The sequence below is a fragment of the Ovis canadensis genome, chromosome 1, assembly GCF_042477335.2.
Source record: "Ovis canadensis isolate MfBH-ARS-UI-01 breed Bighorn chromosome 1, ARS-UI_OviCan_v2, whole genome shotgun sequence".
NCBI lineage: Eukaryota > Metazoa > Chordata > Mammalia > Artiodactyla > Bovidae > Ovis > Ovis canadensis.
In genome coordinates, this window is record NC_091245.1 from 234236846 (window position 1) to 234252723 (window position 15878).

At 41.3% G+C, this 15878-nt stretch overlaps 2 protein-coding genes and 1 long non-coding RNA gene across 3 annotated transcripts in view; 2 read left to right on the forward strand and 1 right to left on the reverse strand.

The window, feature by feature from the left end:
* The first annotated feature begins 904 nt into the window (after window positions 1-904).
* Window positions 905-12527, forward strand: SSR3 (signal sequence receptor subunit 3). The gene is made up of 5 exons (XM_069562013.1): window positions 905-1285; window positions 2476-2602; window positions 6591-6689; window positions 11044-11175; window positions 12232-12527. Exons 1-5 carry the CDS (start codon window positions 1153-1155, stop codon window positions 12296-12298), a joined length of 558 nt encoding a protein of 185 aa, XP_069418114.1. The 5' UTR covers window positions 905-1152; the 3' UTR covers window positions 12299-12527.
* The window catches only part of KCNAB1 (potassium voltage-gated channel subfamily A regulatory beta subunit 1), a 480074-nt gene continuing 476628 nt past the window's right edge, over window positions 12433-15878 (reverse strand). The window contains exon 15 of the transcript XR_011250933.1: window positions 12433-14022. The gene's annotated coding sequence lies outside the window, so the exon portion shown is untranslated. The remainder of the gene's footprint in view (window positions 14023-15878) is intronic.
* Window positions 12787-15658, forward strand: LOC138424699 (uncharacterized). Its single transcript, XR_011250938.1, has 2 exons — window positions 12787-12872; window positions 12951-15658. It is a non-coding gene; the product is annotated as an uncharacterized lncRNA (long non-coding RNA).

Here is a 15878-nt window from a genome sequence, read left to right on the forward strand (position 1 = left end):
GAGGATGAGATGGTTGGATGGCATCACCGACTCAATGGACATGAGTTGAGTATGCTCCAGGAGTTGGTGATGGACAGGGAAGCCTGGCATACTGCAGTCCATGGGGTCACAAAGAGTTGGACATGATAAATGACGGAACTGAACTGAACACAGTCAAAGGCTTTAGTAGAGTCAACGAAGTAGTTGATGTTTTTCTGAAATTTTCTTGCTTTTTCTATGAGCCAACGGATGTTGGCAATTTGGTCTCTGGTTCCTCTGCCTTTTCTAAATCCCACTTGAAAAATCTGGAAGTTCTCCGTTCAGGTACTGTTTAAATCTAGTTTGGAGAATTTTGAGCATTACTTTGCTGGCATGTGAAATAAGCGCAATGGTACAGTAGTTTGAACATTCTTTGGCATTGTCTTTTCTTTGGGATTGGAATGAAAACTGACCTTTTCCAATTATGTGGCCACAGCAGAGTTTTCCAAATTTCCTGGCATTTCCAGTGTGGCACTTTATTTAACAGCATCATCTTTTAGGCTTTGAAATAGCTCAGCTGGACTTCCATCACCTCCACTAGCTTTGTTGGTAGTGATGCTTCCAAAGGCCCACTTGACTTCACACTCCAGCATGTCTGGCTCTAGGTGAGTGATCACACCATCATGGTTATCTGGGTCATTAAGAGCTCTTTTGTATAGTTCTGTGTATTCTTGTTATCTCTTAATAGCTTCTGCTTCTGGGTACCCACAGAGCCAGTTAAACCATACGTTCCATGAATGAACGACCATAAGACGAAGAGCTTCATGTTTTGGAATTTCCAGGGCTTGGAAAGCATGAGTCTATCAGCATCTTTGAAATAGAATGTTAATAAAGTTTTGTTACTAGCGCCCACTAAACTACAAGTCCCGGCTTCCTCCTAGAAAGTGACGAATCACGTGGTCGGCTAGGAATCCGGAAGTCTGGCCCGCTTGTCTAATCACGCCGGAGAAACCTCCAAAGTGGCGCCAGACTGGCCAATCCTGCGGATGTTTGTTCCAAGCCCAGGCCGGGTCCCGCCTCCTCGCGCTGCGATGACTGGTCGTTAGCGGATACGGTGGCTGTAGAGGCGGTGACCGCGGCTTTTTCCCCGCTTTGCGCCCGGTTCCGTGCCCGTCCCGCGGCTCCGATTCCACCATGGCTCCCAAAGGCGGGCCCAAGCAGCAGTCCGAGGAGGACCTGCTCCTGCAGGATTTCAGCCGCAACCTCTCGGCCAAGTCCTCGGCGCTTTTCTTCGGGAACGCCTTCATCGTGTCCGCCATCCCCATATGTGAGCGCTTGGAGCGAGACGGGCTGGGCTGGGCTGGGCTGGGCTGGGCGGGGACGTGGCAAGGCCGTGCAGAGGGCGAGGCGTGCGCCGGAGCCTGTGCTGTCCCCCAGCTCCCCCTGGACTCGGGGGCTGCACGCAGCCTCTGTGGGCCTCCGTGATCTGTCCGGGGTCGTGGTGGGTGGCATCCCAGGAAAGTCATTATAGCACGTTGGAAAAGTAGGCTAGCTCGTTCCCGGGCCTCAGGTCTGCGGATTGTGAGTTACTGGTTCTGGGATGGCGGCCTCAAATCTGTATTTCAACCAACACCAGGGTTAAGATCTTGTGATGCTAACAGGCATATCGCCTGTTCTCCCCCAGCCCCCTCGCCCCGTATAACTATCGTTTGCTGTTACGGGATCTTAAACTTTTTACTTGCTTTGGAGAAACTCATGAATTAGGTTAGAGACATAAACAATCGCACCGAATTGTAAATGTAGCTTTAGAACCGGTTCACACAGAACATTGTTTTCCGAAAGAAGCTGAACCAGTGCCAAGGCCCCAAGCTCTACTGTGTTTAAACTTTTTAATAATTCTGTTAGAGCAATTCTAGAATTCTTACTTGAATGGAAAAACTTTACAGCCTTGGCCAAGGTTGTTTTTAGAGTTTAGGGATTCCACATGTCAATTTCCTCTCCCCTACATTTTTGCACTGTTGTTGGGCAAATCCAGATATATTTTCTCTCCTGACTTTATAAAACCTAGCGTGAAACCATGGTTCACTGACCGCACTGTGCATTGCCTTGATTTCAGAGAACAGCCACGTCAGCGTGTGAACTCTGGTTTGGGACTACACGTGGAGTCTCGGAATGACTTGTAGTTAGTGTGATAGTACCCTGAAGAATGAAATTTGAAGTCTGAATCGTGATTTTGTTGAGCTAGAGTTCTCATTCTAGAAGCAGCAGAAATCTCATCATGGACTAGTTATAGGAAGATTACGGTTTTCAGGTATTCTGAACTAGAAACACTTGAGACTTAACTTTTTCCTGGATATCACACTTAGGAAGTTCTTCTTACACTGTATTGGATTCCCTAATCCGGGCTGTATTTTACCAGGTTTAGCTATAATCGTTAATAACTCAGCAGGTTTTTGTAACTGGGTGGTAATGTTTTGTTTCTTTTTGTATTTCCCACCCCCTTTTATCTTAATTCAGGGTTATATTGGCGAATATGGCATATGGATCTTATTCAGTCTGCTGTTCTGTACAGTGTGATGACCCTAGTAAGCACTTACTTGGTGGCCTTTGCTTACAAAAATGTGAAATTTGTTCTCAAGCACAAGTAAGTATATTTCTCAAGTGAAAGTAAATATTGTTGCATTTTTATATAGTAGGGTGACTTCTGAAAGACCATTTGTGTGTGTGTGTTTTGGTAAGCATTGAGATATAGTTTTATGTATATTTGGGGGGAGATATGTGTATGTATATTTGGATTCATTTGAGATAGATGTGTATGTATGTTTGGATTAATTGGAAATATATGTGTATGTATATTTGGGGTGTGTGTATATATGATTGCAAAATATGTAATTATAAATAATGGTATGAAGGAATAGCGACTAACTGAAAAGCAGAGAGAGCCTGCTAACAGTGCTATGGAAGTGGGTGTTGAGGTTGGAATTAGAACACTTGAGTACTAGCCTTAATCATGGGGCTCAGAAAAGCAAACCCACCAAGTAAATTAACATTTTAAAAGTCAAATGGAATTCTGGAAAGAATTGTTCTGGACTCTCCATGTAGAATTTTTGGATGTGAAAGAAGTGGTCTTTTTTTCTTTTACTCAACCTTGACATTTTTAATGCTAATTAGGCTACCATATTTTCTCTGTTTCTTCCTTCATTTTGTCATGTCACTCTCCTAATAACTCTTCATGACATTCTCTTTTCTAAAAGTATTAAAACCAGATTCTTCCAGACCCTTGGAATGTGAATCCTCTGCCTCCTACCAATCAGGCCTCATCTGTTAGCATTGGGGCTTAGGGCTTCCGACTCAGCCTTTAAACATGACTCCTCTCCTCCCTCATTTAGAAACGTCTCCCTTTCTTTCCATTCTTACATGTCTGTTATTTTAAGCCTTAGGAATCATTTCCAGAGAAATCCTAACTGTCTTTATTGTTCCTATGTCAAGCTTTCTGGTGATGAGGAGCAGAAACACCTTGAGGTGATTTCAGTTAACAGGGATTATTGTAAGCCTCCCCACTGTTGTCCTGGATCCTTAGGCGTCTAGGTTGTGCCTGACAGTTGCTGGAACACCTAAATCCAGGTCATCTCTGTTGTCTTCCTGCTTGGCAGCCCCTCTTCACCAGCTGCCGTTTCAGAATTCAGCCCATCTCGGCCTATGCTTTCCTGGGCTGTCCTTCTCATGAGGCAGGGCCGTCTGTGGATAGTGAAGTCCTCAGAGTGGGTGTTTTGCATGACCCATCCTTTGTGATTCCCTTGGACCTTGGTCTCTTTGGGACCTAGTGTTTTTCACTTGTTCTACATATAATTTTTCATTCACCTTTTTGGAGTCAAAAATCATGCTCTTTCCCCTCAGTTTTACTTGCTGCTTCTTGAGGACAGCTTCCTTGTCCTTTGTTTGTTCTCTTACACTAGTTAATGATACATTTTGTTTAGTTCAGTGAAATTTCAGTGATCTCTGCCTATAATGTGGAAGACTTGGGTTCAGTCCCTGGGCGGGGAGGATTCCCTGGAGAAGGGAATGCCTACCTACTCCAGTGTTCTTAAATGGAGAATTTCACGGACAGAGGAGCCTGGTGAGCTACAGCATGGGGTTGCAACGAATTGGACAAAACTGAACGACTAACATTTACTGACTTAATAGGATCTCTGAGTGGAATTATTTTTTAGTCATCATAGTTTGGGTCTAATATTAAATATTGCTACTGACATAAAAACTCCTACAGATTGGTAAGAGTGTTAAGGCTTCAAGAGCCAGCAAGATGCTGAGTGTGGGTAGGTGTTGGTGATAGAGGGAATGGCTAGAGTCTGTAGTCTGTATTCCAGTTCCCACTCTGCTTCTCTTAAGTGCAGACCCTTGGGCCTGCATTTTATCTTTTGAGACTTCAGATTTCTGGGCTGTAAAATGGGAGTACTAATGGTACCTCTTGGGATGGTCAGGATTAAATATGGTACATGCAACAAAATGTAGGCCATGGTGTTTGGCATGTAATAAATGTTTGTGTGCAGTGTTGGAGAGGTTGGAGGTGAGAGAGCCCATAGGAATTTCTTTTAACATGGTATGATTGTTAAGATGTTTATGAAGACTTTTTTTTTTTTTTTAAATCTCAGTTGGCTGGGTGCTGGGCCTCTGGATTTGCCTCTGTCTTGTTTCAGAGCATTAAGCGCTGAGGGAGATTTGTTTGCTGAGAGCACTGAGATGGAGGGTAGGGCTGAGTTGTAATAAACCTACAGTGTAGTTGTTAATGTCTTTTTAGGCAAGTATAGAATTTTAGACATAGAAGAGAAATTAGTTATCTCGGTAAGTGTTTTCAGGACAGATGATTGACTATTTGTCTGAGAGATGCCTAGAGCCAGCTCTTTTGAAAATAGTTCATTCTTACGTCCTAGCATCCTGACAGTTGACGTGCGTGCGTGCGCGTGTGTGTGTGTTTTCCCCCCTCTACTCAGCTAAGAAAGGTTTTTGCTGTAAACCGTGTCCATTTCTTATCAGCTGGCCTTTCTTAGAAAAAAGCAGTCTTATGTGAAGTTCAAGAAACATTTAATGAGTTCCTTGGATTTGCTGGAGATTAAGAGATGAGAGTCTCTGCCTGCAGAACAGAATTTTACGTAATACAATGAGTCAGGGATAGCAGGGCTTTATAATGTTCTATTTAGTGTGTTAAAGTAGCTCTTGAAACAGCTACCTGCTCCCTTAGCTGCTATTTTCTTTACATTTCAGAACCTGTTTCCTTTTACCTATTATCTAACTGGTTTTTCTCCCTCCAATGACCAATTTGTGGAAAAATACATTAGTCAAAGTTGACTAAAGATTTTGTTTTCAACAATGTCACTTCTAACTTGATTATTGAGTGAGAGATAGATAAAACCAACCCAAACTTGGGGCTTCTCAGGAGGTTCAATGGTAAAGAATCCTCCTGCCAATGCAGGAGATGCAAGAAATGTGGGTTCGACCCCAGGGTCAGGAAGATCCTCTGGAGTAGAAAATGGCTTCATTTGTAGCCCAGAAGCCCATGTTGTTGAAGGTTGAAAGCTGTTGCTGTTCATGATCTTGGGCTTTTCAGGAACCCATCCTGATTTTTCCCCAGTTTTCCTTGGTCCACGGACCAGAAGTTAATGTAGTGTAGTTATGAGGGATCGGAACATAGATTGAACGGATGTCTGTCTCTATGGTCTACATCTGTGGCTTGTTTAATACATCTCAGTATTGTGTTGAAAGTTTTCTTAGTGAGACTTTATAGGTAATTGCTGTATTTTGCTTGTGATCTATGTTTACGGGTAGTCAGTTTGTCCTATATTATGAAAAGTAAATCATCAAATTTAAATGTCTAATCTTTGGGGAGGCGTTTGTATTTCATCACAGGTTAAATTTTATCTTCTCTTTCACTAGCAACCCCATCTGATAAAACTTATCTCGTAGATTTTTTTTTAGGATTATGTCTTTTTTTTTTTTCTTTATCTGACTCATCACTAAATATTCTTATCTGATTTCTCAAGTGACACTTTCAGCATTTTCTGGCTGATTCCATATTATCTCTTGGTGCAACTCTCAAACCAGTAGTTGCTATGGTCAGTCCTGCACCAGGTGGTAATATTTCTTTTTAGTAATAGTCCTCTTTTGAATAGAGTTAAAAGCTTTACTTTAAGATTTTAGATTTCTCTAAGCTTAATTTTCTCTCCTGTTATATATTGGAATTGAAATCATGTGTCATTTACTGGTGCCTTAACAAATTTATTTGTGGAACAGTTAATTTATGAGTTAAAACAAAGTGGAGCTATAATGATTCATAACTAAATTGTGCTAATAGCATTTGACTTTTATTTCCATATTTAATGCCTAACTTTGGAAAATTCTCCCTTTTAAGCAGAATTCAGAACACATCACTAATAAACCACATCTTGGAAGTTTCTTGAACTCCCTCTCTTTTGGCTAGTATAGTGTAATAAGCTTGGAACTTTCTGTCCAGCTTGTTTTCTTGAAATGTAAAGTATGATACAGTTGCCAGTACAAGCTTGGAGTACAGAGTGTTTCTGAGAGGGAGCAGTGTTCACTCCTGGAGCATGTGGAGACTCTTTTTCTTTTCCTTTCAGAGTAGCACAGAAGAGGGAAGATGCTGTCTCCAAAGAAGTGACTCGGAAACTCTCTGAAGCTGATAATAGAAAGATGTCTCGGAAGGAAAAGGATGAAAGGTTTGACTCCCTAATTAAAGTGTTTGTGGTAACCAGAAAGGCAGGTATTTGTAGAAAATAAAGTTTTTTCTGTTTCTGCTTAAAGAACATGGGTATCAGAACTGTCTGAGAGAAACGTTGGTGTTGTACAAGTTGTGGTAATGAAGATAATTGACTTTTTGAGTGTTTATTACCACCAGATACTTTCCTCCAGAGAGCCCCACGAGGTAGGTGCTGTTGTTTTCTCCACTTTACGCCTGAGGAATCTGAGGTACAGAAAGCTAGGGTATGTTGCTCCAAGGTCATGGGTTAGTGTATGGTAAGGCCAGAGGAAGAGCACAGGCAGTCTGGCCTGAGCTTGTACTCCACTGCCCTGCCGGATTTGGGAGCGTGCGGAGCTGTGTGCAGTGCTTGGCTCTGCCGCGCAGTAGCTGTGTGACCTTCAGGTATCACCTAACCCCTGTGTCTGAAGGCTTTACATTGTGTTCCGTGTAAGCATTTTCAGGTGGTGGTATTTCTGCTCCTGAACTTCCCTGGGCACATCTGGTTGTTGGTCATCTGCATTGCTTGGGAAAAAGAAAAGAATTAGGTTTGTCTCCTGTTGCCCAATTCTTTGCCATATTTATGAGCGCCATCCCCAGTTTTTCCTGCCAGCTGCTGTTAGAAGTCTAACGAACAGGCTAAGGTCTGAATACAAGTCTCTGAACGATTGAATAAACTTGCGCTTAAGAGTTGCCAGATGGTTTAACAAAGTCGTAAGTTGAGCCTGTTTTCATGGATCTTAAGTTTTAGTGTCCATAAGGTGCTTTGTGAAATGGAATTTTTATCCCACTTTGCTCCAGAAAGACTTTGTGGGGACTTAAAATATTAAATTGCATATAAAACAAAGCAGTACAATTTTAAAAGATCAGAAACCGATGAAAAGTAAGAAGAGGTGGATAAATGAGGACCTCAGGGTTAGTTGCAGCAGTTGGCCACAGAACTTAGCTCTGAGCTTCCAAGTGTCAGAGGGCACGTCTGAGGTCATCCAGCTTTCATTGTCGGATGAGAAGCAGGAGGCATATCCTTCTGAAGAGAAACTTTCCTGGCACTGAATCTTGGACAGACTTTATCAAATGGGTCCTTACGTAAGGGACACAGAGTAACTTAATGAACAGTGTCTTCTACAGTGGTTTTGGACAGGCACCAAAACGTTATTGAAGTGATTATGTCCTATGAATCCTTCATAAAACTGAAGGAACACTATTAAAGTCCTCAGAGCAAATTCCTGTGTTTTAGGGAGCAGCCTTAAGGACTTCTGGCTCTGTGTAACTTTTTGATCACAAATTTTTGCATAGGGATAGATACTAGAGAATCTAGACCACTTTTTTAAACCTTTTTATTGAATTACAGTATTTATTAGAACAGTGGTTTCTAAATTGGAGTGCGCTTCATCGTTACCCAAATTTCAAAATGCTTTTTATAAGCTTGTACAATCTTAGAGGTTTTAGATGACTAATTATATCAGAGATGGCAAATGGGTCTCTCTGCCCACTGCAGACTTCCTGATTTGGTCTGGTACTTGCTCTTCGTCCTGGGATGTGTCTCAGAATCTTTCACAGCATGGAAGAAAGGTAGTCTTCACCAGCAGATCATTTGGAATTGGAAATGAAGCCTCTTTGCCATTGGCTGGATCAGATATTTCAGATTAGGGTGAAGTGGAGGTTTATTGATAGTTAAAATTCAGAGCAGCAGAAAATTATAAAGATCTGTTCTTGCCATCAGTAGGGATTTGTGCTGTTTGTAATTGTGGCCTCTCACAAAGGCCACACTGGATACAGTTGTACCAAGGTCTGTAGCCATTATTGATGCAGTACCTGGATCCACGACTCCCTTAAAGATCTAGTGTTTTTTTCTCTCAAAAGACTAGTTGTTTCCAAGAGATTAAAGAGAAGGCTTATCGGCATGTTTCTACCCAGATGGGTATCTCTCGAAGCTCCATCTACAGTCATTCGGAATATCAATTATGCGCCGCTTTGAACTGCTTTTCCATCTATGCAAGGATGGAAACTAGCAGAGGAGGATCAGATTCATTAATGCTTGTCCCAGGATATGAGGGTTATTTCTCCTTGACTTACTGATGGTCCGTTGTTAGTATTATCAAATTGTAAGACTTGCTGAGTATGGTCTCAACTTCTCTCCTGTTTTAGGAAGTACTCCTTGGACAAAGGACTACTTGAGAAGTGCTCTCTCAAACTTGCTTTCCTACCAGTGAGGCCCTGGCAGAACCTCTGCTGATGAGGGGGATCGGGAGTCCTAACCTTCTTCAAAATAAACCAGGATATGGCTGGACTAGAAAAAGTTGTGAGAGCTGCCAGACAGTCCTGACTGGGTATATATACCCCCATGTAACTCATGGCCTTTGGGAGCTGGGACAACCCAGACGATTGAACCACTCTTTCATGAAAAACCTGTTGAAGTTAGTTCTGATTCAGGGTTTGGCAGGGAGTTCGGGAGAAGCGCTGTAGTAGAGATGGGATAATTTAATTGCCAACAGTAAAGTCATGCCTGTAGCCTATTTAAGGAGCCTGTCTTCACTGGGTCTTGTGCCAAAGTCTTAAAAACAGTGTTTTGTAGCATTAAACCATGTAGAGACTATGGACATTTCTGGACCGGGCTGGTGTTTTCTTTGATCATTGATAGAATGGAATATTGTATTAATTCCAAATCATGTATTTTTAAAATTTACATTTAAACGTCTCTGAAATCAGAAGCTGCTTTATAGTTGATAGCTGCATTTAATATAAGGTCCTTCACATCTCCCAAACTTTACAGTAGACTAAGATTTACTAAGTTGATGGTATCCACAGAATCAAGGAAACATGGCATATATATTAGAAACCACAAATTTCTTCCGTTGAAGACAGGTGCTAATACCTTTCATTTAGTTCCTTTACAGCCAGGCTTGATGACTTTGCATTACAACAGCTGGTGAATAAAACAATGAATTAGCCATTGTGCTAGCCTTAGCATTAGTTGGGGGTACCATCTGACCCCAGAGTAATGTATTTTTCTGGAGGAGAAAGCATCAATGGCAGTGACTTTGAGCCTTTTAGATGACCCACAGTAAAAATGTTTTACTGTTTGACCAGATACTTTTACATACACACACATAAATGTTCCAGAGAACAAAGTTACTGCCCTATTGTATGTGATGCACTTGCCACTTTTCTGGTTTTTTTCCTATTTCTTTTTTTTTTTTTTTAACGTGTTGGTCACAACCCACCCAGTAATTTTTCCTGAACAGTGGATCCACTCCGTTGATTTCACATCCCATTACTAGGTTAGAACCTACCTACTCATTTAAAAATTGCATTACAAAGTTAATTAACTGAGCAGAATAAAGACCCCCTTATTCACAGGCACCCTGGAACTTCCTATTGCCCCTGTGAAACGGTAAAAGAAAAGTAGATTAAATAAAAAGTAATGGGTTTCACGGGAGTAAAAATTCCTAATGATCAAGCAGATTCTTAGTTCAAATTAAATAAAGATGGCTAAAGAGAGTCACAGACAAGTCTGTTTCTGTGACGTGACAGCTGGTTTTGTCCATGGGCTTGTCTTAAGGTGTAACATTGAAGGGTGAAATCTGTAGACTGTAGAGAGTTTCACGGAGAAGGCAATGGCAACCCACTCCAGTACTCTTGCCTGGAAAATCCCATGGACAGAGTAGCCTGGAAGGCTGCAGTCCATGGGGTCACTGAGGGTCGGACACGACTGAGCGACTTCAGTTTCACTTTTCACTTTCCTGCATTGGAGAAGGAAATGGCAACCCACTCCAGTGTTCTTGCCTGGAGAATCCCAGGGACGGGGGAGCCTGGTGGGCTGCCATCTATGGGGTCGCCCAGAGTCAGACACGACTGAAGTGACTTAGCAGTAGCAGTAGAGAGTTTCAAGCCTGCAAACGGGCGAGAAAGCCCTTTCAGGCTGCTAATCAATAGTTTGTTTTTGGTGAGTATCTAGAGAAAGATGCCTATTGTGATTAATCAGTTCCTTCCTCCAAAGCTTAAACTGCTGGGAAAAAAGGTAATATACCCAGCTACTTGAGCATCGATAACTGTTAATTCCCTGACCAGGGACTGAACCCAGGCCCTGGCATTGAAAGCACTGAATCCTGACTACTAGACCACCAGGGAATTTCTGAGCATCGATAAAATGAAATATCTTTTTTAGTAGAATAAAGGGGACAATGCTGACTGAATTTAATATTAACACATTCTGCCCAGAACACTTAAAGAAGAACTTAATCTTACAGATCTTACAATGAGCTAGAACCGTGTGGTATTTAACATTTTTAGTGCCTACTGAAAAACTAAATGACTTGTTTGTGTGTCCACAGAATCTTGTGGAAGAAGAATGAAGTTGCTGATTATGAAGCTACAACATTTTCCATCTTCTATAATAACACCCTATTTCTGGTCTTGGTCATTGTTGCTTCCTTCTTTATACTGAAGAACTTCAACCCCACAGTGTATCCTTTTAAAGGTTGATTATCCTTTTTAGAAGTCTAAAAACAGTTCATTTTGGTTTTTATTTGTCTGAGTGGTTTTTGGTAACAAAAACTGCAAAGAGAGTCAGTCCCTTAATAAGCACTGTGACCTTAGGCATGTTTCTGGATGTTTAAAATAAGGGCTTTTGATTTGAAGTTCTTTTAGTTTTATGATCAAGACTTCATGATAAATAATGAGTATTGCAAAGCAGTCTTACATATATGATGATGTGTACCTGCCTGGTTTAAAAAAACCAAACATGCTAAGGAGCCAAAGCAAACTTGCCTTCTTTGACAGCTCCTGGCATAAGCCCTGTATCTGCTGGTACTTTGGGGCTTTGGGCTTGGGTGGATAGCCAGTGGAGTTAAATTGGCACATTTTATAACAGCTTAATAGTGTTTCAGGTTGCTCTTAAATTGAGCTTTTGGGCAAGAATCAGTCTTCTCTTTTTAAGGTAATTTATTAAAAGTGTTATCCAGGAATGTGTAGCCAAATTTTCAACAGTAGGAGTTTCTGATGTAATAAAATAGCAGATACTGTCCAACTTTTATCTTCTGGGAATACTGGAGTGATTTGCCCCAAACATTCTAGTCCTGAGACCGAGAGTAGTTGCAAACTTTGTGAACCTCCTTGCTTTCACAGGCCTGCTGTGGCCAAAACACTGATGGACAAGGAACACTTATTTTTCCTTTGCTGTTGATGCGGGGGTTGGTAAGGAAATCGAGCCTCCTCTTGCTCCCTATGTTCTTTGATCAGCTCTTTTCCTGAAGGTTAAATGGAATTCAGATGTTTTCTTTATGATCATGTGTTCTAGGTTTGTCTCAAGTGTTTTCTGTTGGAACGTATTTCCTGTGAATGTTCTTCATTCTTTGTAGTCTGCTCTCTGGTAAATTGTATTTGCAGACAATGGGGCTGCACATTATTGTCGTTAGACAGCCTGTCAGGAGGAAAACAGTACATTCCAAGGAGGTGGGTTCTTTTTGTTTTGTTGAAAACCAATTTGGGGTTGATTTTTCCTTAACATTGAATTCTTACAGGAACTACATTTTGTCCATAAGTGCTTCCTCAGGCCTCATCGCCCTCCTGTCTACTGGCTCCAAGTAGACTGCCTCAGCTTTGCCAGCCCCTCCTCCCCACCGCCCCGACTTTGTATCTATGGGTGGCCTGTGATGTGGAAAAATAGCAGGGTGGTCAGGGTGGAAGACACACAAGCTGTTTTTATAAGTCTGGAGTTTGAGGGTTTAAAATACCCAACAAAATGTAATTCAGTATTTGTTTATTGGCTCTTTTTTTTTTTGACAGATTGTTGAAATTAAATGAATTGAAAGGGAAACTCAGAGTACCAGGACATTTATTAAAAGGCAAAAAGTGTTGCAATGTGTTATAATCACAAGAGGAGAAAATAACTTGTTTCCTTGATTTGTCAGAGGTCACAGTAACCTGGACTGAGCTGTTATTATTTATAATAGTAGCAAGAAGTTAATAACTGGTTCTGTGTGTTCCAAGCACAATATTACAACTTTTTTCCTTGTTTTGAGCCATAAATATCAGAGTGAATCGTCTCCCTCTGGGGGACTGAACAGAAGCATCATGCTTGCAAGTCTCTGACTTTGTGATTTGAAATAACTCAGTTAAAACATGGTTTCCCCAACTGGGAGAAGAGAAGCTTGTGGAAAAGGTAGGGGGGGGGTGGTGGGGGGTGTGTGTGTGTGTGTATGTGTGTGTGTGTCTGGGAGAAGAGAAGCTTGTGGAAAAGGTGTGTGTGTGTGTGTGTTTTCTAAGAATAAAGGCAGCCAAGGTAATAGCCTAAAAATAGTACCCAGGCATATGAGAGTTGTCCTGAGAGTTGTCCTTTGGGGTTAAAAGCACACACTGTTCAGCTCTGTAGCATTAGCCATGGGTGGGTGTCTAGGGAGGTTAGCTCAACCCTCCCATGTTGGTTTGACCTGTTAAGAGAATGGAATCATTGTTTCCTCTTGACCAGGGTCTCACATCACTGGAGGAATGTTCAGTAAGAGAGTCTCTTTCCTGAATATTGACGTGTAGGAGACCAAAGTGATTTTTGTGATCTTAGTTCTGGAATTCTAAAAACTCTCCAAGGAATTACAGTGGTTTTGGTACTGCTCAGCATTTTTCCATGAGGACTTTCATACATTTGACCTTTTAGTCCACAAGTTCCCAAAATGAGTTGTAAACAAAATACTGATCTCTTCAGTCCTGGTGGGTCCAGCCAAGAGCAGACTCCTTCATTTTTTAACCAGTGTGTTTATAGGTGATTATTTTTGCGTTATTCGAAAAAGTTTGAACTTTTCTTGAACTTTCATCACTTAAAAGGTCACGGACTCACAGGTGATACTAGCTTTCAACCACATTCAGTACCTTTCTATAAGCAGTTTGTTCTTATTGTTGTTTAGGTGCTAAATTGTATCCAACTCTTTGTGACCTCAGGGACTGTAGCTCACCAGGCTCCTCTGTCCATGGATTTTCCCGGGCAAGAATACTGGAGTGGGTTGCTGTTTCCTTCTCCAGGGGATCTTCCCGACCCAGGGATCGAACTTTACCATTTGGGTATCCCATTCTACAAGCAATACCTCAAAGGAAATATATTCCCAGTTTCTAATCTTAACTTTGTTTTCCACTTCTGAATTTAAGGTAAAATGAGCTAGGAGTACATTTGCCTAGTGACCCAGATCATCATTGTTTTCTGCTGAGGATTATAATTCATCATGGCTTCTAGAAGTTTGCAGTCTTTTACTTTTCTCTGGTACATTGTTACCCGTGCCGTCACTGAATAATATGGAGTGGATGGGGGAAAAGTCAGAAGTAGCCTGCAAAGTGTTAATAAGAGTTAATATAAGAATTAATTATGTTTTAACTTTTTTTCCCTGTTGATTAATGAGTCAGTAGTTTGACTGGTGGCCTGCTGTTTATACCAAATGTATCTGCTTATTTGACAAAATCAGTGTTTAACAAGCCACCAATATTTACTACTTGTTACCAAAGTTGGGCCAATTTTTTACCTGTAATTTTTAACATGCAGGTAAAAAAATTGCCACTAGATGGCAGTGCCTGTACAGATAGGAAAAAATTAGTGTTATAATACAGTATACCTGAGATGGGGTGCCAAAATAGGGCATCAGTGTTACATTCTTAGTAAAGTGTCTCTTGAATTAATAAACTGAATAATTTGTAGAAAAGTGAGGAAGCAAAATTTGGTTTTGTTCCTGAATTGTTCCTACGGCACTTTTTGTTTTTAATCATAGTAACAGTTTCTATACCGTTAGATAAACTCCTGTGTATCTGTTTCTGATGGTTCCACAGTTTCCATTAGGGACTCACCATGCAGTGCTTTACTGTTTGGGAGCAGCAAAACCTTTCCCCCAGCCCTCTCCGCATCCTCTGGAAAGACTAGCGCACAGAATTATGACATACTGGATCTGGCTTAGTTAGTAAAAATCAGCTGTAGAATTTTTATCTTAAAAACACCCCATATCCAACACCAGGAGAATTAAAGAGGCTTTACTCTAATTGGGATTCAGAGTGATTTAATTCCAGTTTTGACACCCCTTGTGATAAGTGTGATAAGTGCTGGAACATTTTACATTTCCCTGTTTTTAGTTTCTTCATTTATTATAACTTAATAAGAACTTGGGTTGAAATAATTCTTAGCCGGTAAAAATTTACTGCCTGACCTATTTGGTATATTATTCTAACTTGGCTAGAATAATTTGAAACAAGTTTGAAGTTAACAAATACAGAGGTTGGATTTATACTCAGATTTCTTGTGAAAGGTTGTGCTCTTTTTTTTTTTTTTTTTGGCTGCACCACAAGCCTTGAAAGATCTTAGTTCACCAAGCACGGATCAAACCCAAGCCCTCTGCATTGGAAGCGAGGAGTTTCAGCCACTGGACCGCCAGGGAAGTCCTCATAGCCAAGCTTTTTTAACTTAAAAAGTCACACACTGTTACTTTAAAGCTAAAAAAGAAAATCACCCCTGAAAGACCTCTAGACGGGAGCACAACATACTGGATTCTAGGCCTGGTTCTGCCATCAGCTTGTGTATGAGTTGGGGTCCTTTAATGTCATGAAGTCTGGGTTCCTCTTTTGCAAGGAACGGGATGGCCCTAAGGATGGCGAAGGCCAGCCGAAGCCCGGACATCTCTCCGGTGACCCCTGGTGCACACTATGGATGAAGATGAAGTGGCAGTTCTTAAAGTGGGAAGCCAGACACAGGGCTTCTAGTTTTTATTTCCCTTGGCTGAAGTTTCGGTATGTGGCTGGCTGCCACCCAGGTTACCCTTTGGAATGGTATGTTCTCTGCCAAGGAAGTCTTTCCAGAAAAGAGAAGAAAATGAGAGTGCATGTGGAAATTTTTTCTTAAGGATAAAACTGTGAAATGTATTTATCTAGTATATTCACTATGGCAGATGATTTGAATATAAAATGAGATGTTCCCAAGTTCAAGCAGTAATGTTTAATTTGCAGTTTTTTTTTTTTTTAATAATTACGTATCTTTTATTTTTGGCTGTGCTGGGTCTGCATTGCTGCGTGCAGGCTTTCTCTAGTTGCAGAGAGCAGTGGCTTCTCGTGGAGCATGGGCTGTAGAGTGCAAGGCCTCAGCCGTGGTGCATGGGCTTAGCTGCTCTGCTTCATGGGGGATCTTAGTTCCTGGACCAGGGATCGA